At 47.6% G+C, this 25,499-nt stretch overlaps 1 protein-coding gene across 1 annotated transcript in view; it reads left to right on the forward strand.

Moving 5' to 3' along the window:
- rbfox3a (RNA binding fox-1 homolog 3a) overlaps nt 1-25,499 on the forward strand; it is a 42,152-nt gene that overhangs the window by 849 nt on the left and 15,804 nt on the right. The window contains exons 2-6 of the mRNA XM_056296671.1: nt 7,860-8,006; nt 16,888-16,941; nt 19,311-19,403; nt 21,132-21,192; nt 22,589-22,642. Coding sequence (XP_056152646.1) covers nt 7,860-8,006; nt 16,888-16,941; nt 19,311-19,403; nt 21,132-21,192; nt 22,589-22,642 — 409 coding nt within the window. The remainder of the gene's footprint in view (nt 1-7,859; nt 8,007-16,887; nt 16,942-19,310; nt 19,404-21,131; nt 21,193-22,588; nt 22,643-25,499) is intronic.

A 25,499-nucleotide genomic window follows, 5' to 3' on the forward strand; every position in this document is an offset into this window, starting at 1 on the left:
CCAGATACAATTGGGGTGGAAAAAAGGGGGGGGGGGAAAGGTCCAGAAATTAAAAGTCCAAACCGTGTATTTGCTTCAACCATGTAGTAACGTACTACACCAGCAGATTCTAGTCAACACCACTCTGCAACTAGGTAAGGACGCTAGTTAAGGAAATCAGCTGGTTTAGTAATGTGGGTGGCGCAAATACATGGTTTAGACTGTTACTTTCTGGGCCTGGTTTTTACACCTCTGATTATATCCCCCTCTCACACACACACACACACACACACACACCCCTACACCACACTTACCAAAAAGGCTATTTTCCTAAATGCAAGGGTGTCATAATTGAGTATATAGAGGTGGAGAATGAGAGCAGAGAGAGGAAAAGGGTAAGAGCGAGATGAGCCTTCCTCCTGGAAAAAGACTTCTTCCTCTGCTGCCATCTTTTCAATTTGTGGTTAAATTTAATTTGCGTCTCGTTCTCCCCTCGACTGTCTGGACAGATCTGCCAGGCTTCAGTCTAATGGAGGGGGAGAGGCAAGACAGACAAACTGACAGACAGACAGAAAGCCAGATTAGGGGGGGTGGGGGGGGTGCCAGAACAGCTTGAATTACATCAGGTCTTATATTACAGAGAGAGCGGCAGAAAAATAGATAAAGGAAAGAACGGGAAAAGAACGAAGGTAAAAAAAAAACGTGTTGCAGTTATCACATTGACCTCACATTGCAAGCATGGCCGATATAATTTATCTGATGTATATTTCAACCCTCCAACCTCCCCGGCGTCACACGCTCTTTTTAATATTACATGACGTTGGAGAAGTTAGTTCAGACGGAGTGCTCACTCATTCATCTTTCTGCTTTTGGTGTGGTGGTGGGTGGTACACTCTGAAGCATGTGGGGGCCACTGGTGTTGAAGCCCCCCCTGCTCTGTCTGTCTCTCTTGCAGACTGACTCTCTGAAGACTGCTTCACACCACAGTTCACAAAACATGAAAGACTTAAAAGGACCACCCATTCCCATCCCCTCAAAAAAGGAGAGAAAAACAGCATACATATATATATATATATATATACACACACACACACACACACATATATCATGGCGAAGATGTGTGTTGAACAAGACAGAGCGAAAGAGTGAAAGTGAGGCAAGGATAGAAGGAAAAAATACAGAAAAGGAGAAAGCTCAGTAAGGTTGCGTTTTGGAGTAAATATATATTTTATAAGATGCCATTTGTCCCTCTCTTTGGCGTTATCCTAGTCTAGATACAGCACACATTTGCACGCAAACACACGTGCATGCATGTGTGCGCACACACACACACACACACGCTGCAGGGACAGACCGGTGGCTGAATACCTCTCGCAAATGAGCAGTATTTCACAAGTATTTCAGCACACATTTCAGCACTGCTCACACGCAGAGAGGCACCGCTTAGGACATCCGCGCTAGTTATTAACCGAACAGGAGCTTGTCACCGCCAGTTGAGGAGCCTTCAAGCTGTCATGACCAATAAGATTGGACCATGGTGGGGCAGTACTGTGTGTAGTGTATAGACAGTAATGGGGATTGGGGGAGTCCAGTGAGTGAGGGCTGGGTAGAGTCAGCATTACTGGGGAGTGTTTTACACTCACTATGGAGAGTTTGTCACAGGCTGTAACTGTTACTGTCAGAGGAGGTGGAGGCGAAGGAGAGATAGTTAGAGGAGGATGAAGGAGGGAGGCTAAAAGTAAAGGACAGTGCGACTAACTTCCCTCATGACCTAAAAGCCAGTTTTACTGCAGGGGTGGTGAAGGATTGCGCCGTTGCCCTGCTTTAAGCGAGGTGTACTCCTTCCTATAGGCAGAACCGGGTTCTCTCCAACACGCCACGGCGGATAAAACCAGCCTCCCTTCCAGCTGTTATACTAACTAGTCCCAAAGTTTTTGCCAGAACAACTGCAAACATGATAATGAAACGGGGCAATGGGCACAATTTGGCCCAAATTACAAATACACAGTGGGTACTTGCGGAGTGTAACTAATTTGCTAGCAGTACTGGGTGTTTGAGTCTCGTTAAAAACCTTAAACGTTAAAAGCGTTAAAAACTCCTTAATGTAATTAAAGGAATGAACAGGGCTAATATAACGACACGCACAAAAAATGCAAAACTCAATAGAAACTCCTTGGTCCAATCTATAAGAACGGGTAATTAAGCTGCAGGATTGTTTATTTATTTTATTTTATTTTATTTTGCACAGGCCTCTCTCTCTCCGCTAATATCGAGCAAGCAGCCTTACCGTTTCCTCTCCTGGTCGTTGGCTTCTCGGCTGCATGCGTTAACAGTGTGAGCTGAAACAACTTACACTCACACTTTTTTCTTTCTTTCTTTTTTTTTTGTGGATTTTCCCCCTTTTTCTCCCCACTTGTACTTGGCCAATTAACTCACTCTTCCAAGCCGTCCCGGTCGCTGCTCCACCCTGTCTGCTGATCCTGGGAGGGCTGCAGACGACCACATGCCTCCTCCTGTACATGTGGAGTCGCCAGCCGCTTCTTTTCACCTGACAGTGAGGAGTTTTGTCTGGGGGTCGTAGCACATGGCAGGGTCACGCTACTCCCCCCAGTCCCCCCCCCCAACAAGCACCCCACCCGACCAGAGGAGGCGCTAGTGCGGCGACCGGGACACATGCCCAAATCCGGCTTCCCACCTGCAAACACGACGAATTGTGTCTGTAGGGACGTCTGACCAAGCCGGAGGGATTCAAACCAGCGATCCCTGTGTTGGTAGGCAATGGAATAAACCACTACACCACCCGGACCCCCTTACACTCAAACACATTTTTGACCACATTCCTATGGAGATGAACACACGTGTGTGCGTGCGTGTTCGTGTGTGCATGTGCATGTGTGTGTGTGTTTAGGTGGGTGGGTCTTTGTTGTTACGTGTTGATGTGGGTGCCAGGATCGGAGATGGGCTTGTATGTGCATGTTTGTGTATATCTGTGAGACACAGCGTGAAACAGTGAGCCGTCGGTCTAATCCCTGGTGAGAGGGGGCTCTGTAGCGTTCTAATCATGTGTAATCTACCAGGCTGGCAGCGCTCCCATCTGATAGTTTCTATTATAGGCCTGAAGAGGTATGCCACAGGCACACTGCTGAGCTCAGCAACTTATACACACACACACACACACACACACACACACACACACACAGTCATGCAGACACACACACACTCATGCAGACACACATACTCGGTAATAACGTACCTTGGGGATCTAACTGGGTATGTGACCGGGTGGAGGTATTAAGAATGGGCATGTGTGTGTGTGTGTGTGTGTGTGTGTGTGTGTGTGTGTGTGTGTGTGTGTGTGTGTGTGTGTGTGTGTGTGTGTGTATTGGAGGAAGTTAACTTACATAAGGGAGGCTTGGTGACTAAGATTAATTTACAGGCGCCTCTTCTTCACACATGTACACACACTCACACACTCACACACATACACAAACACACACACACAAACACACCATGGTGGTGTTTCCGTGGTGACAGTGAAGGAAGCTTTGGCTGGTTGTGTATGATAATGTTCATGTAATTATTTCCTTTTCCTGCCTCACTGCTCACAGACCATGGATGAGGGAGGCATGGCGACCAGAGACAGGGAAACAGAGCGAGAGAGAGAGATGGAGAGAGAGAGAGAGTGTGGCTCTTTAGCTGTGGCGGAGGAAGTCTCACAGCTTGTCGCTGCTCAGCCTCAGCCACAAAGCTGCTCCTCACTATTCCATTCATTTCTCTTCCATTTCATAATGTACTAAGCACATTAGCGATACGCGGCGAGCTCAGTGTCTAACTCAGCTGTTGGATGGAAGCCTTGTGGCAGAATTAAGAGAAACAGCCTCGCTGCATGTGCACATTTGTGACCATGTGTGTTTTTCAACATAAACACATTTGGAACAGTTAATAAAACATATTGAACAGACCTCTAAAGCGTGACGTAAATGTCATGCCCAAATGAGGGATTCGGGATCCAACCCCGTTTTAAGTCCGGCGTAAAGATGCATAGGGGTGTAATATAACTGCCTTTAACTGTGTGCGAGGCGAATAGTGACTCTGTTCTCTTGTGAGGGTCGCTTTCTTATGTGTTTCTATAGATTAGTCGAGGTGGGGTTGGATGGGGTTTGAAGCTGCGTTAAGAAATTGCCAGCGATTGTAGGCGTCAGCAGCAGGTTGTTAGAAAAACATAATTCTGCAAAATGTATCAACGTGTTAAAATATGTAATATTCGGTTTTAGTTTTACTTATATTATTCAATATATTTAAGAGCAGAATGATTGGCATAGAGGATCTAAAAACTTGATTTTCCGCAGAGATACAAAATAAATGAAACCCCCAAAATGACGACAGCACTTTAGAGGTCTGCAGGGTTTTTTTGTTTTTGTTTTTTTGGTCTGGAGGGTCGTAATAACAATGTAGTCCTGCAATTTATTCAAATGCATTGGAGATTTAGAAGGGGGGGGGGGGGGCAAAATTGGAGTTACGAGGTTTCGAGGTGACATCGCCGTTTCTCTCTTCTATGCCGCACATTCGTGTTGCAGCTGGTTCTAGTAACTGCTTGTTATATATAGTCACTTTCATATCTGACCCTCGCGTGGGGAATCCCGCTCCCCCCCCTCCATGCACAAAAGCAGGATATTTTTCAATTACCGCTCCACCTGTACCGCTCTGCCTGCACCTCTGCTCCTCCCCCCTCCCTGCTCCTCTAGCTGTGGCACGATTAACATGCAATTAACACAAATTAAAAGGCAAACGGTGCAAAGGCAGCTCTCAGTGGAGCGCTACGGCTTAGCTGAGGGGCAGAGAGAGGGAGGGGGTAGCGCATCGGATGAGAAGAGGGAACAGGTGAAAGAAGAGAGAGATGAGAAGAGAGGGAATAACCGTGATTGTACTGCAAAACACCGTCGTGCGAGAACGCGTATACGCCGCCATGAAATGTCTGAGGAGCTGCAAACTTGCATGCTGTGATTCAGGTGCACCGGGATGAAACTAATCATGTGTGGTTGTTACAACTTTTTAATGCAGTTTTAATTCACTGATGATTTCATTGCACAGAAGATATGCACGTGTTAGACTTAGCATAACAGGGTAAACCATAATTCAATTGAGTTTACCCTTGCATAATGAGCACATAATTGGAATTATATCCAATATATGCAGCAGTTGCACCACAGTGAAGTGCATTGATGACATGAAACAGCGCCGCATCTCAAATAAATGAGTTTCGTTCGACACAATAAGCGTCATTCAGTGATCAGATCAGTCAAAATGTGAGATGCTCCGCAGTATATGCACCTTTTTAAGTTTGCAGTTAAGATTTTTTTTTTTTTCTTCAGCTTTTGTAAGCAAGAGCAGAAGTGAAAAAGAGTCTTCCTCGGTGTGCTTTCGCAGAGCTATCTGAAGCACTTTTTTGTTTCTGTGTCTGCGTCGGTTTCTCCCCGTGTGAATTTTTCGGTCGGCAGTAGAGTGGCTGTTAAGGTGTATCTCCTGTAGCCTTTAGCCTTCTCCCCAGTGAATCCAGCGCCAGCAGTATGAGTAATGACCCGGAGAGCCAGAGGGCCAGTCAGGCCTCGGCCTGTCTTGACATCTTTTACCCAGAGACTGGGCATAGAGTAAGGGGACAGGAGGGACAATTACCCCTATGTCTGGGTTCATCCATCTGAACTGGAACACCTAACCCCCATGGCCACACTGTCTGTATGTGTGTTCAGTGTGTGTGTGTGTGTGTGTTGGGAGGGAGGCAGCACCCAGTTGTATGCGCTTTATCATAACAGGGTCCCAATGTCTGCCATTCTTCAATGATTGATGGCAACTTTACTGTTAAATACAATACACACACATCCACACACACATACACACACAAACAGAGGCAGCTGATTGTTGAGCAGATGTGTGTTTGTGTGATGTAATGCCATTACCCTCATTTCTTCTTTTCTCTGCATTCTTCTCTTTCTCTCTCTCTCTCTCTCTCTCTCTCTCTCTCTCTCTCTCTCTCTCTCTCTCTCTCTCTCTCTCTCTCTCTCCCTCCCTCCCCCCTCCACTCACATCATCTTTCTTTCCACTTCTTTTAAGCCCTACACCAGCCACTATGCCCCCCCTTGCTCCTCTTTCTCCTACCACTCCTGCCTTCCTTACCCTTCTTCTCTCAACCAAGCCCCTCCCTTCCTCTTACGATGCCTCTCCTCCACTTGTTCTCACCCTCTCTCTCACTCGCCTTCTCTCTCCCTCTCTCTCTCTCTTGCTCTCTCTCTCTCGCTCTCTTGCTCTCTCCCTCCCCTCTTTTCTTTCCATTTCTAAGTGTAAATGTCGCTGCCTTCAGCAGTTCTCTCTCATTGATCGTGCTAAACCCGGGCAAGTTTAGCTGACATCATCGCTCCATCTCGCTCTCGCTCTCTCTCTCCCTCCTTCCCTCCCTCCCTGCATCCTACCACCCCTCCTCCCTATGTTAGTCTAATTCATTATGTACATGACTCCTTTTGCTCTCTCTCTCTCCCTCACTCTCTCTCTCTCAGTATATCACTCCTCGGGTAGGGTAGGACGAAGCTTTTTTCTCCCCACAAGACACTTTGTGAAGCATTTGAAACTGACAAAGAAAAGGTATCACAAGACCAAACAAGCACCTGCCCAAGGCCAGACATGTTTAATGCTCTCTCGCTCTCTCTCTTCTGTGTCCCCCCCATCTTGCCTTCATTCAGATTCAGGTATTGACTGTATTCAGTTCTTTCTCTTATTAGCTTACAGTGCTGCCAGCCTTCATACTGAATGGTTAAATTAAGAGTCTCAAGGTTGAGAGCAGATCCCACATAACTGTGGCTGAGACAAATGTTTTGGGGTTGTTTTTGTTTTTTCGAAGATGGGGACTCTCTGTCCTTGTTTCCCAGAGGCCAGTGCCCTGCCTGTCTACCGTCTCAGCCCTCGTCGCTACGTTGTCCCGTGGGTGGAGGTAGCAGAGAGCCCCCTTCGCCATGCCTCCAACCGCTAGTCCGATAACATTGAAGTAAATGGGGGTTGTCACTGCGACACCTCAAAGGGCCTTCACTCACATCTGCAGCACTGCACCGAGGGCTTTGCAGAGTAGGACTGCCACTTGCTCTCTGGATGCGGGGGCGCATGATGGACAAAAGCGCACATCAGGTCTGAGAGGACGCACTTTGGGATATCCTTTATCTCTGTTTCTATGTCACTTCCTCTGTCCGTCTCTCTTGTTCTCACAGACTTCACCTCCTTCGCTCTCTCCACCTCGCTCTTTCAGTCACTTTCCTCTGTCTTTGTCGCCCCCCCCCCCCCCCCCGCAACCTCCCTCTCTGATTCGCTCGCGCTCCCTGCCTCTCCAAGGGCTACTATAATGTATGCTTTGGTGCTTTGGTCTAGACATGTCGTAGGTTGTTAAATATTTTTTCTATTCCTCTCAGACTGCTTCCTTAATCTCCTAGGTCACGTAGCAGCACCAGGGGAGAAGGAAGGGGGGGATATCTCGGTAATACTTACAAAACCCTGACCCAAACACTTAAGCTACACAGGGAGATACAGAGTGGAGTTTGGAGCAACTCGCTTTGATCCACCCCTCTCTCTTTCGCTCACTTCTTCACGCCGCGGTTTATGAATATTTTATCACCTTCGTCTGTCGATCCTTTGCTATTGTCCAGGCTCTGTCTCTTTCTCTTGCTCGAAACCTGGCTTCGAACGTGAGACCTCTATCTGAACAACCTTGCCTTCCACCAGGGTCCATTTCTTATGATACACTTTCACTAACTTTTTCTAACTTATATTTGTAGGAACTAATATATATTGTTTGTGTGCGTGCGTGTGTGTGTGTGTGTGCGTGTGTGTGTGTTTCCCTCCAGCAGGCAGAGGAGGTTGCACAGACAGAGGGAACTCAGCAGCTGCACCTGCAGCCCAGCGATTCGTCAGAGAAGCAGCAGCCCAAGAGGTTACACGTCTCCAACATCCCCTTCCGTTTCCGAGACCCGGACCTCAGGCAAATGTTTGGGGTAAGATGACAAGTGGAGTACGAAACACAATAAGACACTTTAAAAATTGAGATGAAAAGGCGGATCCGGGTAGTGTAGCGGTCTATTCCGTTGCCTACCAACACGGGGATCGCCGATTCAAATCCCCGTGTTACCTCCGGCTTGGTCGGGCGTCCCTACAGACACAATTGGCCGTGTCTGCGGGTGGGAAGCCGGATGTGGGTATGTGTCCTGGTCGCTGCACTAGCGCCTCCTCTGGTCGGTTAGGGCGCCTGTTCAGGGGGGAGGGGGAACTTGGGGGAACAGCATGATCCTCCCACACACTACGTCCCCCTGGCGAGACTCCTCACTGTCAGGTTCTTCATAAATTTTATGTCCATTATAATTCTGTTATCCTCCTTCAATGTTGTGTAATGTAAATTGCGTGAACACAACATCCATTGCACGATGTCCGTCTTGGGAGAGAGATCCCTCCTCTGTTGCTCTCCCTGAGGTTTCTTCCTATTTTCTCTCCCTGTTAAAGGGGTGTTTTAGGGAGTTGTTCCTTATCCCATGAGAGGGTCTAAGGACAGGATGTTGTGTTGCTGTTAAGCCCACTGAGGCAAATTTGTAATTTGGGATATTGGGCTATACAAATAAAACTAATTTGATTTGATTTGATTTGATTTGTGACTCCACATGTATCAGAGGAAGCATGTGGTAGTCTGCAGCCCTACCCGGATCGGCAGAGGTTGTGGAGCAGCGACCGGGACAGCTCGGAAGAGTGGGGTAATTGGCCGGATACAGTTCGGAGAAAGAGAGGGAAAAATCCCAAAAAAATAAAAATAAAAAATTAGATGAAAAGTGAAAAGTCATTCACCTCACAGCACCTTACACAACAACAACAACAACAACAACAGCAACAACAACAACCATATCCATGATTGAGCATTTCAACACCGGAGATATTGGATGACAAAAGTCAAATCAAAGTACATTTGTTTTGGGTGAAGAAGTGTTCTTAGATCGTTGTTGTTGTTTGTATGGGGTGGCGTTGTTTTCTCATTCATTTTCCAAGCCACTTATCCTAATTAGGGTCATCGGGTGCTGGAGCCTCTGCCAGCGCTCACTGGGCAGAAAGCGAGGAAACACCCAGGACAGGTCGCCGGTCCACCGCAGGGCAGACACACAGACAGACACATTCACGCACACACTCACACCCAGGGGCAATGCAGTGTCTCCGATTCCCCCACCTAACAAGTCTTCGGACCGTGGGAGGAAACCGGAGCTCCTGGCGGGAACCCGTGCCGACACGGGGAGAGCACACAAACTCCACGCAGAAAGGACCCTGGCCGGCCAGCCGCAGTCCCTTTATTTACCTAGATCTATTTCAACAAATGTTGGCAAACAATTTCTGGCTGTAACTGGGCCATGTTCGGCAACCCCACCCGCCCCGCCCCCATTAACTAGACTGGAAGGATAATTTTGATGTAGCCAGACAGACGGCGATATGCAGACACACGGGCACATGTACACACTTTTGCATGCACACAGACACACACACACACACACATATGCACACTTCATTACACAAGTGTTTGTTTAATCACCTAGTCTCTTTTATCTTGTGTTACATCATGTGGCACTCGGGGCCGTCCTGTACCCATTAAAGATGGATGTTCCAGTCGCACCTTTTTATATAAAGTTGTAAATAATTCACAGCTTTACCTCTTGGTGCCCCCTAACCCAAATTAGAGGGAGCTTATTAATGTTTCATCTGCCGTGCCCGTCCTTAACTGGTCCTTGCAGAGCCGGCGTGCTGGGCAGCTATGCTTCCCCCTCTCCACAGGTGTAAAGGAAATGTACGGTAAAAGAGGGGTTGATACAAAATCCCTCCAGTGGTGGAAATTCATTTGGTTTTTAAGCTCCCTTCTAACAAAAAGGGGTTTATAGCAGCCTCTCAGTCATTTACAGTCTCCCTTCTCTCTCCCTGACCATCTCTCTCTCTCTCTCTCCCCCTCCCTGACTGTCTCTCTCTCTGTCTCTTGGTAGATATCAAATGGAAAATTAAGATGGAGTGAGCTGTGCACTGTGCGCTGTGCCTCTAAAAGTTAGTCGCTCGTGTGAACACAAACACTAAGTTTAGTGTTCTCACAAGCCGTCTAAACTACATGCGGCACAGAGTTGGCCTCGCTCACTTTGTGACTTAAATGCTGCATGTTTGATTACCATAGAAAGGGGAATGAGAGGGAGGGAGGGAGGGGGAGAAAGAGAGGGAAAGAGAGCGCTAGAGTGGAGAAGACGACAACAAGTACCATGCCAGGCAGAGAGAAACACTGACAGGCTATTCCCAGTTGGCTCTGAATACACACATCATGGAAATCGAGTCCTCTCGGCATGTTAGCCCAAGCTTGTTAAGATACAGCGAGGGTATGGATAGTGTTTACTTATGAGGAAGTGAACAGCTCTACACTTATGCACACACACAAACACACACACACACACGCATGCATACACGCACACACACACACCGGTTACACACACAAAGATTTACTGACACAAACCCGGCGCTAACGTTTAATATAATAGGAGGCTGGAGATTTATCCCCCCTGCTCAAATGGAGTGGAACATCCGCTCCCTCCGGCACTTCGTTCCAGGGGGAGCCTAGCCCCTCTCCTTACCCACCCTCGGACGGGGAATGGAAGGGTCCCGTCAGCGAGGACACAATTAATGGGATACCTCTACACGGTTAAAAGGGGGTTTATCCTCATTAGGTGTGTGTAGGGTGACAGTTCCAGTTAGGGGTGTCAGGCATGTGTGTGTGTTTGTGTGTGTGTTTTTATGTAGGAGGGATGTGTGCATGAGTTTTTTGTCTTTTTGCACATATGTGCAAACAGAAATGTGTACGCATGTTGAGAGAGAAAAAGAGCAAGCAACAAAAAGAGAGAGAAAAAGTGTCTGTTTTGTGCTTGTGTGTGTGTGTGTGTGTGTGTGTGTGTGTGTGTGTGTGTGTGTGTGTGTGTGTGTGTGTGAGTGTGAAGTGGGACTCTTAACTCTTTTCCAACAATCTCCAGTCACTTAGCAAGGTCTCCCAGGCACCGAGCACTGCACCACAATTAACCAGTGACATCGAAATAAGGGTGTTGGAAGAGTGGGGAATGGGAGAAGGAGAAGAGAGGAGGGGAGAAGAGAGGAATTAGAAGAGACAGACAATCTGGGAGCGCTCACTACAATCAGCGATGCTCAGAGGGCATCCAACCCTGTTAAGAACAGGGTCAGAAGGACCAAAGACACAAATCGCTGGGCCACAAGAGATCTGTAGCCTAAAGAAAGTTTGTCCATCAAAACGTTTCTCCCCCTTTTGTTCCATCCATTTCTCCCTCTGAACTTCGCCGGAGAACTTAAGACTATCAGCGCCGGCTCCGAGAAAAGTTTTTGAAGCTGCTGTTTGCTCCGCTAGTGACTTGCGACGCCGGCTTTGTTGTCACTTCAGCCGAGCAGTTTAGTGGTTTGGCTCATTGTGCCTGGTGGCTCGCTCCTGGTGGAGGATGTAAAAAGCTATCAGGGTTGAGTCACAAAGATGTGAGCATGTGTGCGTGCACGCGTATACACACACGCACGCAAACACATGCGTACAAAGACACACACACACACACACCCCTCTTTTTCTCCCTGTTAATGGTCCGGCTTTAAGGATTAATGGTTGTGGGCAGGGCAGCGGTATTGCCGTCCAGATTCCATCTGGGCTCAGGCTTCACCACAATAGGCCCCAGTGGCACTCTCCTCCAGTCACTTTAAATGGGGCTTTGAGCAACTGGCTCAATCTGCCATTATGGTTCCGCTAGACTACCACAATGCAAACGAAGGCAATAGGTGAGGCATTACAGCAAATGGAGTTCTGTGGCATTTCAGCAAAAGCCATAATAGAAAAGCAATACCAGCGCATTAAACAAAGCCGTATAAGGAAGTTCAATCAAAGGTGATGCAGCCACGTGCCGGGGGTCTGGCTCTCTGGATTGCGTGGTAGTACGCAGCAATACGCCCTCACAAAGCTCCGGAAGTCCAAACCAGGAAGTAGGACTACAGTTTTTGTAGCTACTCAGATTATTGTGTGGCTGCAGCGAAACAGACACATCAGTAGAAAAAAGCAAGGCCTCAGAAAGAAATAAAATTGTGGGTTCATTACCCAACCTTATTTGAATTTAATTCATAATTAGAGAAACACATTTGGAGGGAAATTACTAGGCTGGGGAAGAAGGTTTTAATGGTAGAATGATAATTGGCATTCGCGGCACCACTTCAAGGATTCAATTTTCTCATTTTCACGACGTGGCTGAAATCTCTGAACACACATCAAATAACGCCCTCAGAGAGAGAGAGGCTGGGGCGAAAAGTCCCAGCGTGCATTGCGGTTATTTCTCTACAGACTGGGATTAGTTAGGGATCGACATGGCCTTACCTCAAACAGTAGGAATGCAATCTTGAGTCTGATGACGTTTGAGCGTCTGTAGGTTTTTGACCCTTCGTAACTTTTCCTGTTTTCATTTCTGATGCTTCGGACCAAAGAGTCTTGTCGGCAGATCCAGCTAGGCAACTGTCATCAAAAGACCCTGTTCATTTAGCCCCGCACGGACTGAAACTGACAACCTGATATGCCGTACTGCTGCTGTCCCCTGAGCCTGAGCTATGTTTAATTAATAAGAAGGCACTTAGTGAGCCAGTCACAAGAGGGTCCTTACTGTCACACTCCCAGAGGTAGGGGTCCTAAATGAGTCATTAGACTCTCACACACGTTCACTCACGTGCACCGTTCCATATGTGTGCATGCACGCTCGCACACAACACACACACACACACACACACACACACAACCACTTAGGGGCTACCTCGGCAGTCTGTGCGTGTGTGCGTGTTCACATCACGTGTGTGTGTGTGTGTGTGTGTGTGTGTGTTTGCAGTGAGTACTTGAGGTTAGGTTTTGTGCTAATGGAGTTTTAATGACACCTACCCCTGCCTAATCACCTGTTCTAGAAGCTTCCAGCATTTCAGGTAGCCCAGTATTCCAAGCAAGGGAATTCTTTTTAATGTCTCTTGTTCACTGCTGCACTCTCATTTGCCTACCCAATTATTCCATAAGGCTTCATTCTGCTCGACTCTCACTAACCTGCTCCTGCGCTTTGCCTCTGAGGAGGTAAGGTGTAATTATAATCTAAAAATCAGGTAATTTGCATCAACATATCAGTGTAGAAATGGAGCCGTTCTACATTGAGTGGGTATTTAGAAAGCTTCTGCTTCCGTTGCTCTGTCTCCCTTGGGTGCCAGTGTGCCTGTGTTCATTAAGGTGATTAAGAGTGTTTGTTTTGGGTAGAGTGAAGGGGAGTGATAGGAGTTAAAGGTGTGTTTCTCATTAAACACACTCGCATGCCAAAAAACACACCAAGTGAAAACACAAACACACACACACGTGTGCACACGGTATGACTCCTCAGGCCTATTAAGAGTTGGGTCTGGACAGACGGTCATTTCCAGTCCCCGGTTATGTATAGACGTCTTCAGCACAAGGAGCACCCTGCTGGGATGTTAAGCTAGTGTGTATATGTGGGGGTTGATTTACACCTCTTTATCCCCCTTTGGAAAGCAGCTCTAATTTGGACTAATGGAGCTGACTGTAAAACCGCAGAGATGTACATTGCTGCAATTGGGGCAGCAGAAGAGAAAGAGAAAGCAAAGGGTAAGATATGGGAAGAGGGCAGGCAGCGCAAAGAAGAGGTGCAAGAAAGCAGCGATGTGGGTTTTCGGTTTTTGGGGGGGGGGGCTAATTGTACTTGGCCAATTACCCTATTTTCTGAGCCGTCCCAATCACTGCTCCACCCCCTCCTCCGATCCGGAGAGGGCTGCAGACTACCACACGCCTCCTCTGATACATGTGGAGTCACCAGCCGCTTCTTTTCACCTGACAGTGAGGAGTTTCACCAGGGGGACGTACCGCGTGGGAGGATCACGCTACTCCCCCCAGTTCCCCCTCCCCCCCGAACAGGCGCCCCGACCAACCAGACCAGGCACTAGTGCAGTGACCAGGCCACATACCCACATCTGGCTTCCCACCTGCAGACACGGCCAATTGTGGCTGTAGAGACCCCCGACCAAGCCGGAGGTAACACAGGGATTCGAACAGGCGATCCCTGCGTTGGTAGGCAACGGAATAGACCACTATGCTACCCGGATGTGGTTTTTGTTAGCCGAGAGATAGATAGATCTAAAGGAAAAACAACGGGTGTTGTTTATTATTGAAGAAAAGCGCACAAAGAGCAATCCCCGTCGCTGTATCGCCTCTCTTGTTTCTTGTCCATCAGCTCATCGATCAACCCCGCTGAGTTTGAGCTAACTGGGCCTGTGTGTGTAGGATTATGTGGTCTGCTGGCCTGCCTTACCATCGGCCCGACTGACAGAGTAATTAGTCCTAATGAAATAACGCAGCCATCGTGGACAACAATTAAAGGTAGCTTTCATCCCACTCATTAGGCTGAGTACAGGGCCGCTTTCCATTCGCTTCTGTTCTTAATGATCTGGTCTGCAGACACGCCCACTGGATTGGTTACCTGTTCTCAACCCGCTGCTCACAGCCACACAAATACACACCCAGACAAGCACACCAGGGTAGGGCTGGTCTATAGAGGAGAGAGAGGGGCAGTACCCTGGATTTTAACGTTATTTCCCCCCATAGAGTTGGTTTGAATCGTTTTTTTCGAAAGTACAGCAGACTCGGTAGTCATGCATCACTGGGTCATCACCTTTCACCTTAATTTACCAAGCCCTGTCCTGCATTTTACCGAACCCTTGCCTCGGGTTTTTAAGTCACAAGTGACTACCGACGCACACTTTCCCTCTACTGGGAGGAGGAAAAGAAATGTGACAAATGCGAGTGTAGAAAAACCACAAGGTAGATGGGGAGGGAGGAGCTTGCAGCGGTAAACGACCTGCTCAGTGGACCGTCGAGAGGTTTCTCATTGGGGCTGTCTCAGAGCGGGCCAGAGAGAGAGAGAGAGAGAGAGCTCTTCTGCTGATGAGCTCTGCTTATCTGCGCTGCTTACAGCCCAAAACAACCCACCATCATATGTACACACACACACACACACCCCACCCCACACATGCACTATATGTTCATATATTCAGCTTATATGCATAATTAGACCATGTGTGTCCATCGAACATGGACGTGGTGTACGCGATGCAAAGATGTGTAGCACATGCACACGCACACATTTGCGTATGCATATATGAGGCTGCATGTAGGAGCAGATATGCACATGTATGTGCCTGTTGGTGTGTGTGTGTGTGTGTGTGTGTGTGTGTCTACGAGCCTGTGTTTTATATACACAGTGCTGGCGGAGCTACCCCTCCTCCTCCTCGGGGTGAGGGGCGTGCTGGGGGTGGGGGTGAGGGGCTGTGGCCTTGCCTTTGCTCTGCTGCCTGTGCCATGTTTATTTATTTATTGAAATAAACTACTTGATTCAAGGTCTAGTTACAGGGAGCACAAGGCTGAGCATTTCCATATGCCGGGCGAGGTTAGCGCTGCTGCAGACTTGGGAGAGCAGCCCATGGCAAAGGAGCCGAGCGCCAGCACAGCCACCAGAATCTTCTGTAAACTGTAGGCAGACGGGGGAGGCAGACGCACAAACAGACACTGATCTGGGGTCCAGATCAACTTGTGACTTGGACAGAAAAGTTGGATCATCCTGAGTAGGAGTCAAAAGAAAAAATATTCGGCATCTTTTGATTTCACCAGGACTGATGCATATAATCCAGCATACAAACACACACACACACACACACACACACACACATATATATATATATGCAACATGTCTGGCCAATGGAGGCTCCCACTTCAAGGCTAGCCCATACGTAGATGACAGTGTTTTTCCATGTATGAAAGCAATAAGTACATTTTTATCATATTCAACGCCCCCCCCCAACCTTGACAACCACACAACCTCCCATCAGATTTGATGGTAGGTGTGGCCAGCACCAACAAGTCTGACTCTAATTAGACAATTAAAATGAGGCATGGCACAAATCAAGGCCATTAAGAGCTTGATCAGATTAGAAGCTATAGGCACCCATCAATAGTGTGTGTGTGTGTGTGTGTGTGTGTTAGTGTCTCGGTGGGGGGGGGTGTTCGTGAGACAATCTCTGCAATGACAGGTAATTACGATGATGGTGTTCATCGTGAGTGGGAAGGGGGGGATCATAAACAAATGTATGGTTTATCATTAGCCTTGATGGGCTAGCCCCCCTCATTCCTCCTTCTTCCCCCCCCCCCCACCCCATCCCTTCCCGACTTCCCTCCTGTTTTAATTGAGAAGAGGCCGCCGCCTCTAAAAATACCCTCTCCCTCTTTTTTTTATCGGGCAGAAGCACGGAGGGAGAGGAAAACAAGATGATGGCCGTCATTAAGATCAGTGGTGTGTACTGAGGCATCGAGCTATAGCGTTCGCATCCCCTCCGTGATGTTCATTAGCACTATAGCTCACATCGCTAACACACACGCCTCTCTTTATTACCACGACAGAGCAAACACAGCATTAAACGGCATTAAGAGTAAATGGAAATTTTATTAATCTCATTGTACGACGAAGAGGAGTTTGTTAATTCAAAGCGCTGACTGCTTGACCTTTTTAGGCGGTGGTGGTGGTGGTGGGGGGGGGGGGGGGGTTGAGCAATGCCTGAAGTATATGGGCCCATAGATTGTTTTATTAAGTTTGGGTTAACTGACTAAGGGTTTTATATTCTAGAGAAGAAGAGCAATTAGCTCAGGCTTTTTTTTTTCTGATCCTTTCTAATTATTATCGGTCTTCTTGTCTCTCCCTTTATCTCTTCTCTTTTCTCCCTGCCTCTCTCATCTCTTTCTCCCCTCTCCAGCAATTTGGGAAGATTTTAGACGTGGAGATAATTTTTAACGAGCGAGGCTCCAAGGTAAGTGTGCCATAACCGCAAGTTCACCTCCTCTCTGTCCATCTCTTCCTCTGTCTCACACACACTTGCAGATGCACTGTTATTTCCTCCTGACTTTTTTCACCAAGACGTTCTCGCTTTCTCTCTTTTCTGTCTCTCTCTCTCGTTCGCTGTGACCCCCCCCGACAAGTCTCTGCCACCGACTAATAATTACTAACATATCAGCATCTCTCACCTCCAGGCAACTTTGGCTCCTTACCCACCTACCATACGTTGTGACATACAATAAGTCAGTCCCACTCAGCTTAATGCTGACGACGGGATTCGCATCGTCTGCGAACACACAGTCTTGCCCGGTTAGCCTCCCACTGACACTGCCAAGAGATGAAAATAAGCCACGCTGACTTACAGTATGCTAATATAGTGTACTGAGCTATGCAATATATTCCGGAGGCACGGTATGCGAAGTCAAAGCATACTAATTAGACAGAAATTAGTGTATATTAAACAGTCTTAGGGCCAAGTATGTATATCAGAATAATTTTTCTTGTCAACGCTTGACAATTAACACAGAGTAATGAGGATTCAGTAATTCTCCAATCAGTATTGAAAGTATTGAAACACAATTCATAATGTGATTCCGGTTTAATTCAAAGAGGCTCGTTGGCACCTATGTTTAGTGTGGCTACCAACCCCCCCGGTCACTTCTCCCTGCCTTTTCTTTCATGGAGCTCACATATCTCTTGATGTACACTGCCTGTTTCCCCTGAAAAACCCCACTCACATTCACTGCTAGTCGGCCACAGGAAAGAGAAAGTAATTCCCCGAGACGCTAATTATTTACACATGATAAAAGAAACTACAGCAGGCTATCTGCATTAGGGCGAGGAAGCCCAAACATACACAGTGGCATCAAAATGTCAGAAGATTAATTTCGTTCCCACTTCCCAGTTTTAAGTGGTTTTTCTTTTTTTTTTTTCTTTTTTTTTTTTTTATCAGCTCCCCCTCTCAAGGGCAGGTCTGTGTGTTATTTATGCCCAGTGGAAAGCAGGGATCCTGTATATGCATACAAGATCACGGTGCCGGGTGCCGTTCACACATATTATCTGGCGAAGCAATTACGGGGCAGCAACTAGCCCGGGATACATAAGCGAAAGGACTAGCTGCTTGTCCAACAGGCGTGTCTGCAAGGCATATCTAATGGGCCTGCTCTCCTTTCCTGCCGCGCCTTAGATGGAGTTGACTCTCTCTCGCCACACCATAACTCAGCGATGACAAAGCAGGGCAGGAGTGAGAAAGGAGACCACACTTGTTGGAGGCCCTGTGCATGCATATTGCACTCGGCTAGAGGACAGAGACGTAGAGAGCAAGGGGGAGCATGAGGAGGAGTTGTTGTAGATAAGGAATTAAATTCACATTGCACCAGACCACGTTATGTTAGATTACATTAAGCTTCATTCAATATGCATTAGAGAGATTTTTTTTTTTTTTTTTTTTTTGCAAAATAAAGACCTCCATTCATATTCTTACACACGCAGCCGGCGATCCACAATCAAAGTCCTTCTGGATCACTCGTGCTATGCCCGCTTAAAACCCACTGACATAGATAGACGAGCAGGACTTTGGGCTCTGAAGGTGCCCCCCCCCCCCCCCCCCCCACAGACACACACACACATAGGCTGTCTCAGACAGGTCGTGTGCATCCCCACGCCCAGTCTGAGACACAGACAGGGGCCTCATGAGTAAGTTGCATCCCGGAGCTGTGAGCTACGGCTGACTGATCCTGTGGAGATTGTAATTGTATGGCACTTATCTGCTCTCCCACAGGGCCCGCACACCAGCAGAGCAACTTCACCCTACAGCAACCCGCACACACACACACACAAAATGCAGCCACGTGGGTTTTGCGTATGTGTGTGTGTGTGTGTAAACTTTCATTCTCTTGGCTAATTCAATTATGTTCAATTGATCCTATAAATGCACTTGCAGCAGAGTCTGAAGTGCTAGCAGGTACAAGGAAATAAAAACATACACACACGCACAAACGTACACACACACACTTGCATTGATAAGGCGGTGATTTAAGTGCACAAGGGCTTCTGTTTGTGGTTTGATGTTCTGTGTTCCAGTCTTTCAGTGAAGACCTGTTTCTACTGTTCTTCCAACTGGCTCTACACCTTTCTGGCTCCTGCTATTCGATCTCAGCCTCCTCCTGACCTCGCTCTGTCTCTTCCTCCTCTTTCTCTCTCCTCTTTCTTTTGTCATTCCGTTCCCCGCGCGGGACTTTGTCTCCTCTGCTTTGTCTGTCCGTTTCCAACTGGTCTCATTCTGTGTTCTCTCTCACTCCCTGTCCCTCCGTCTCCTGGCCTGCTCGCTCCTGGCTGCCCCAGGGCTTTGGGTTTGTAACATTTGAAACGAGTGCAGATGCCGACCGTGCACGGGAGAAACTAAATGGCACAATCGTAGAGGGACGCAAAATAGAGGTGCCTTCCTTTTCCCCCATCTCCTTCACTCCCGCTCCCGTTCCCACCCTTCCTTCGCTCGTTTCTGCCTGGTGATGCCTGCCTACTGTCCCTTTCTTCACTCCTCCATTCATCTCCTCTCCTCCCCCCTGCCTGCTGCACCTTGAACGCTGCATGCCGAATCCTGAGCCGTAAGTGCGTGTGTGTGTGTGTGTGTGTAAAAGATAGAGTATGAAACATAGACAGTATGCTCTTTTTTAAGTTTATAAGTGAGCGTGATTTGGAATGTGCTCAAGTACATGTAAATTCCTCTGCACCCATGACCGTATTTTTGTATGTGTGGGTGTTTTGAGGTTGCACATGGGTGTGTGTGTGTGTCTGTGTCTGTGTGTCTGTGAGTGTGTGTGAGTTAGCACAACAGAGAGGCATGTGCATGAGCTCAGAGATCACAGAATTTCAATTTTTTTTTTCCATCTGAGCTGCACGCAAGGTTCCAGGTTTGATCCTGCATCACTGGGGAGTTTGACATCACCAGTTTGAAGTCCTCCCCCGTGGCCTCTCTTCTGTAAACATACGTTCCCCCAGTCCTATCCCCGTCCACCCCTGTAAATACGTGTTGAAATTAAATCTATCCAAGGGTTATCAAAGATCTGCCAGCGTGCCTTTAAACCATCTTGTTTACCCTTAAGCCCTAGCAGTTAGCATTCACGCTTTACATCAGGTCCTCTCGAGAGAAAAAACTCCCCTGTCACTCGCCCCAGTCACTCTCTCATTTCTTCCATTTTCCCCATCTCTCCCTCTCTCTTTTTCTCTCCGGCTAGTTTATCTGTCCCCCACCCCACCATCCCTCTGTGCTTTCCTTCATCTTCCCCCTCTCTATCTCTCTAGCTAGCTTATTGCTGTCATTCCCTGGTGGTGATGGGCCACGCTAGCCGTCTTAGCAGCCCCATTAGTATCATCTCTGTAACATTTACACAATACCTGGGTCCCATACATCACGCCAGCCTGCCGCTCTAGCGTAGCCCCCAGCTAAATGACCTCACTGGCCCATTGGAAATGGAAGCCATTAGCCTTAATTAGCAATAGAGGGAAATGCTAACACGGCAGGCGAGAAAACATGGTAAACTGGCGTAGACGGCCTGCCAGCCCTTCCTCGAGCTGCCACGGCGAGAGCACAACTCTGTTTTGGTGTGTGAAGAGCGAGGGATCTAGATGGATCGTGAGGCAGTAGTTGTGCAATCACTCCCTTGTTTTTTCTGACTTTGTGATTTTAGCTCATTTATTTTGCATTGATGTTTTGTTTTTTTATTATTTCATGTTTTTGACTCACTTATTTGACTCTTTAAATGTTTGTAAATGTGTTTCATGGTGTCAGACCTTTTCTTGCTGCATGTAGCCTTGCTTGCCAGACTTGTAAAATACAATATGGCTTTCAGAGATGGGCATTTTATGGTTAATGTATTGTGTGTGTGTGTGTGTGTGTGTGTGTATGTGTGTGTGTGTGTGTGTGTGTGTGTGTATGTGTGTGTGTGTGTGTGTTTGGGGGGTTTGGGGAGTTTGGGTGGGGGTGTTGCTGTGTTTGTGTGGGGGGGGTGTTGCTGGGTGTGTGTTGTGTGTGTGGGTGGGTGTTATGTGTGGGTGGATGTTGGTGTGTGTGTGTGGGCGATTGAGTCTCCGTGTGTGTGTGTGTGTGTGTGTGTGTGCACGTGATGCTGTCACCCCTACTAATCACTGTCTCTTTGGCCACAGGTTAACAATGCCACAGCCAGAGTAATGACAAACAAAAAGGTGGCCAACCCTTACACAAACGGTAAGACCTTGATTCATCCGGGCATCACACACACCGGCTCACTTTTATTCCCTGATTAATATCTTCCTCCTGTCTTTGTCACTCCTCTTCAATCTCACCAATTCCTCTCTTTCTCCAGTGTCAGTCCCCTTATATTTCTGTATTGCCCCCCCCCCTCACTCTCTCTTTCCCACACCACTCCATTTCAACACAAGTAACAAACCTGGCAACACATCATAGTGACAGATTTTGTTGATAAATTCACCAAAAGGAGAGAGAGGAGGAAAAAGATTGTAATCCAATACTTTCCATTAAGCTGTTAATATGAATGGAGTAGAAACCAAAGCTTCACACTACTGCCAAGTGACAGATTTTGCCTTTCGACCAAAAAGAGCTGTTTATATTTGACTAATGGTTCACGTATTTGTCCGAGGCTGTCCATTGATTTGAAATAACACACAAACGGTATATTGGACATGAAATCTTTTCGCCTGGCCTCGACAGCCGCCAACAAGCCTCTGAATGAAAAGTTCAGAAATGTAAAAGGGAAAGGGCTGTACAAATAGAGGGCAGATTGGAGATGGTGGCGGCATTTAAAGGAGGATGAGGAGAAGGAGGAGGAAGAGGAGCAGGGGAATTTGGTAGCTGGGGGAGAGAGTGAATAGGTAAATGAATAGAACCAATAAAAAGCCCAGACTCATTCTGAGAGGCCTTAAGGTTCCTTTTCTCTATTGCATCTTTTTCTCTCTCCTTCTCTCAGACACTCATTCATGCGGATGGAATGAAAGGGGGCGGGGGGGCAAGGGGGAGGGATGAGATGGAGAGAGCATACGAGAGAGGGTGTGAAGAAGTAGGGGATGGACGAGGCGAAGTATTAAATGGCTAGACATGTCAGCATCCCCTCCTCCACCTCCACCGTTCACCCACCCCCCAACCCACTGCAGCCCCCCACCTCCTATCCCTTACCGTTGCTGGATGTTTTGGGGTGCAAGGGCTGCGGTGCAGACAGAGAGAATGAGGCCTGAAGGGTTCTCCATTCGTCACTGTCACCAGACCACACCGCCGCCGCCACCGCACAACACAGCAACAGGGCCGTACGGCAGAGCAGACTTGAGACATAGCATAATCCTGTTTTTCACCCAGCCTATCTCTCTCTCGCTCTCACTTGCTCTCATACTCTGTACTTTCTGTCTTTTTTTCCCCTCTTTGAATGCTGGGGTAGACCGAGTGAATATGGAACGATATACTAGGCTTGTGGATTAAATGAGGACAGATAGCAGGAAGCTAGGTTAGAATGATGCTAGGCTATCATACTGCTGGAATGATGACATTCACTCTGTGTGTGTGTGTGTGTGTGTGTGTGTGTGTGCGCGCGCACGCGCGCTCGGGCTTGTGTGCGTGTGTACTTTCTGTATAGGCTGGAAGCTGAATCCAGTGGTGGGAGCTGTCTATGGTCCTGAATTTTATGCAGGTAAAAATAGCTCACTGGTCGGAAGAGAAATTGCAAAGCAACGGTGAACACACCGACATATCACACGCCGCTTAGCTCTATGACCACTTATCTGTCTGTGAGTCTGCTGCTGCCTTTCCCTCTGTCTCACTCGAAATGAATGAACCTTGAAAGCACATACAGATCAGCCTTTGAATATATTTCATGCGTATGCCTGGGTACACAGATTTGTTTGTATACACCCACGTGCGTGCGTCTGTGTGTGTGTGTGTGTCTGTGGCTGGGTGTGCTCATGCACAGGCTTTGAAGCAGTGGCATGGTTTCATTTGGTGGAAGTGCTGAGATTGTCCGCTCCCCTTAACTGCTCTCCTTTTTGCTCATTAGTCTGAAATCTGTTCATTCCCAGACAGCTTTACAGCACTCCTCTAAATAACCGCCCTGACAGAGAGGCCATCCATCTCTTTTATTTCTCCTTCCCTCCTTCATTCCTTCCCTCGCTCCCTGCATCACACTAAGACACCCCCTCCCAAACTGCCAGCCACCTCACATGACCTCTCCCAACCCCTCTAACAGAGTACTTATGGGCGAATATACGTGAGTCTGCCGTGTGTGTGTGTGTGTGTGTGTGTGTGTGTTGGTTTGGTGTTGTAGTTGATGTTAATGCACACTAATCTCACACTTCATATCACATTTCATATCTTTACATGCAGTTATTTGGTATATCTAGTATGTAAATGTGCTCACTTGCCTGTGTCTGAGACACACTGGAGGAACGTGTGTTCATGCAATAGAATATAAAACTGTTACACATCTCACACACACATGCACACACACCTTGTCATCCAACACACTCTGTCTCGGTGTGTCGTGGCAAGGCAGGCCGGCTTGTTGATTTATAGGATGCTAATGTGTGAAGTGGTCTTAAACGCGCCACTAAAGTTTGCCAAGTCTAAACGACACCATATGCTTCCTCTTCTTCCTCGTGGCAAGAAGCCTGAGGCAGACCAGGAGGACGGCAGGAAGGAGTAACGGAGGGAGGGAAGATATTGACGGGAAAACTGTACACTAACAGTCACATAGGCATTTCTTTGTTCTGCCCTTTTCTATTTTCACGCTGCTGCTGCTCCTTTTCTCAGCATCTAAAGCCCTTCTTTTTTTCTTTGGCTTTGCTTGCTCTCTTTTCCTCCTCTTGACTCTTCCTTGTGCCTCTAGCGAGCTTGCTGCCTGACTAATTCATTACCACAAGTTGTGTATGCACACACACACACACACACCTACACACACACACATGCATTTACTACTGTCCACTACAACATTCTGGAAAACCCCAGTTGATATGTAATACCAGTTTTCTTACTTTATTCATCTATCTGTCTATCTATCTATCTGTCTATCTATCTGTCCATCTATCGCTGTCTTTCTGCCTATGCATCCCTGTGCCTGCCTCTCTCTGTCTCCTTCTCCCCATCTTTTTTTTCTCTGCATTCCTCCCACTCTGACAAAATATGAAAAATGAAAAATTCCCGTAGCGGAAGTGTTGGATTCAGATTTCTTCTGGAATAATTATGGCTGCATTTAATCTACTTTGGGCGGGAATAAATCAGGATGTAAGGGCGATTAATCACTCTTTATCAGACGGCTTTTCCGAGTGCGGATCAGCGGAATTGGGGCCCATAAATCGTGGCGTGGTGACAGCGCACTCCGTCTCCATTCCCAGGCCTGGCTACAGGTTTATTGTGCTCAAATCCCATTCAAGAGAATGACGGATGAGAGGGGAGTGCACGGCCATTCGCCGCTCTTAACCTAGCAAACTCATGTACACACACACACACACACACACACACACTACATGTCCATATAGATGCACGCATGTGCACACACACACAAGATGTATGCTCTTTAATACACTCAACCCACAGACAAACAAATACAGACACACACGCGCTAATGTCAGCCCATTCCAGCTGATGTATTCACTTGTACAAACTCACTGTGACACACCAATGAACGCACAAACGCTTACCGAGAGACACACAGCGAGACCAGTCACAACTATTAACCCAAGGACCAGCCTAAGGGGCTTTCCTTAATGAGAGTGGAGACCAGATTTCATCTTGTGTTTTTATATCAGGCATTGCAGAATAACCTATGCCTATGTGGAGAGCATGTATGAGCGAGAGAGAGGGAGAGCGCATGTGTGTTTGGGTAAGTGGAATAGACTGCATGGGCATGAAGGACAATGAGGGAAATGTAATACTGATTGATTGACTGTGTCCTAGGCTGAGTATATGCAAAGCAGGGCAAGTGTGTGTGTGTGTGTGTTTGTTTATATGCCCCCCCCCCATGTGCATAACTTCTGAATGTGTGTTTGTACACACGTGTGTCGGCACATACGTGTGTCGGCCTGTGTGGGTGTGTGTGTGTGTGTGTGTCTGCGCGCATGTATGCGCACCAAGCAGAACAGATTTGAGTTAGTGTGCCCAGAGCTTGGCAGAGGTGCTCACCAGAACACAACAAATAAGATTAAAATGCAAAATGCAGGCAGGGAAGTAACAAGGGGAGCGGCTCAGGCCTTTTAAACATATGCTGAAAAATTTGCAAGCTGGAAGGGCGACATTAGGTTGACTCTGTGGTCTGTCACATTGGTGAGCCATCACTGATCCAAGCCTGGTGAGGTCAGTGTCAGTCGTTGACCCCACCTTTTATAACCAAATCAGCGAGGGTTGTTTAAAAATCAGGCAACCGTTTGCCCGTGGAAGAGAGCCATGGTTTAGCGCTGTCTGTTGGGAGGACAACCCTGTTGGTGATTATTGACTGTGTGTGAGTGTGTGTGTGTGTGTATGTGTGTGTGTGAGAACTGATATTCATGCAGTTTGGA

This window comes from Lampris incognitus, chromosome 17 (genome assembly GCF_029633865.1).
Source record: "Lampris incognitus isolate fLamInc1 chromosome 17, fLamInc1.hap2, whole genome shotgun sequence".
NCBI lineage: Eukaryota > Metazoa > Chordata > Actinopteri > Lampriformes > Lampridae > Lampris > Lampris incognitus.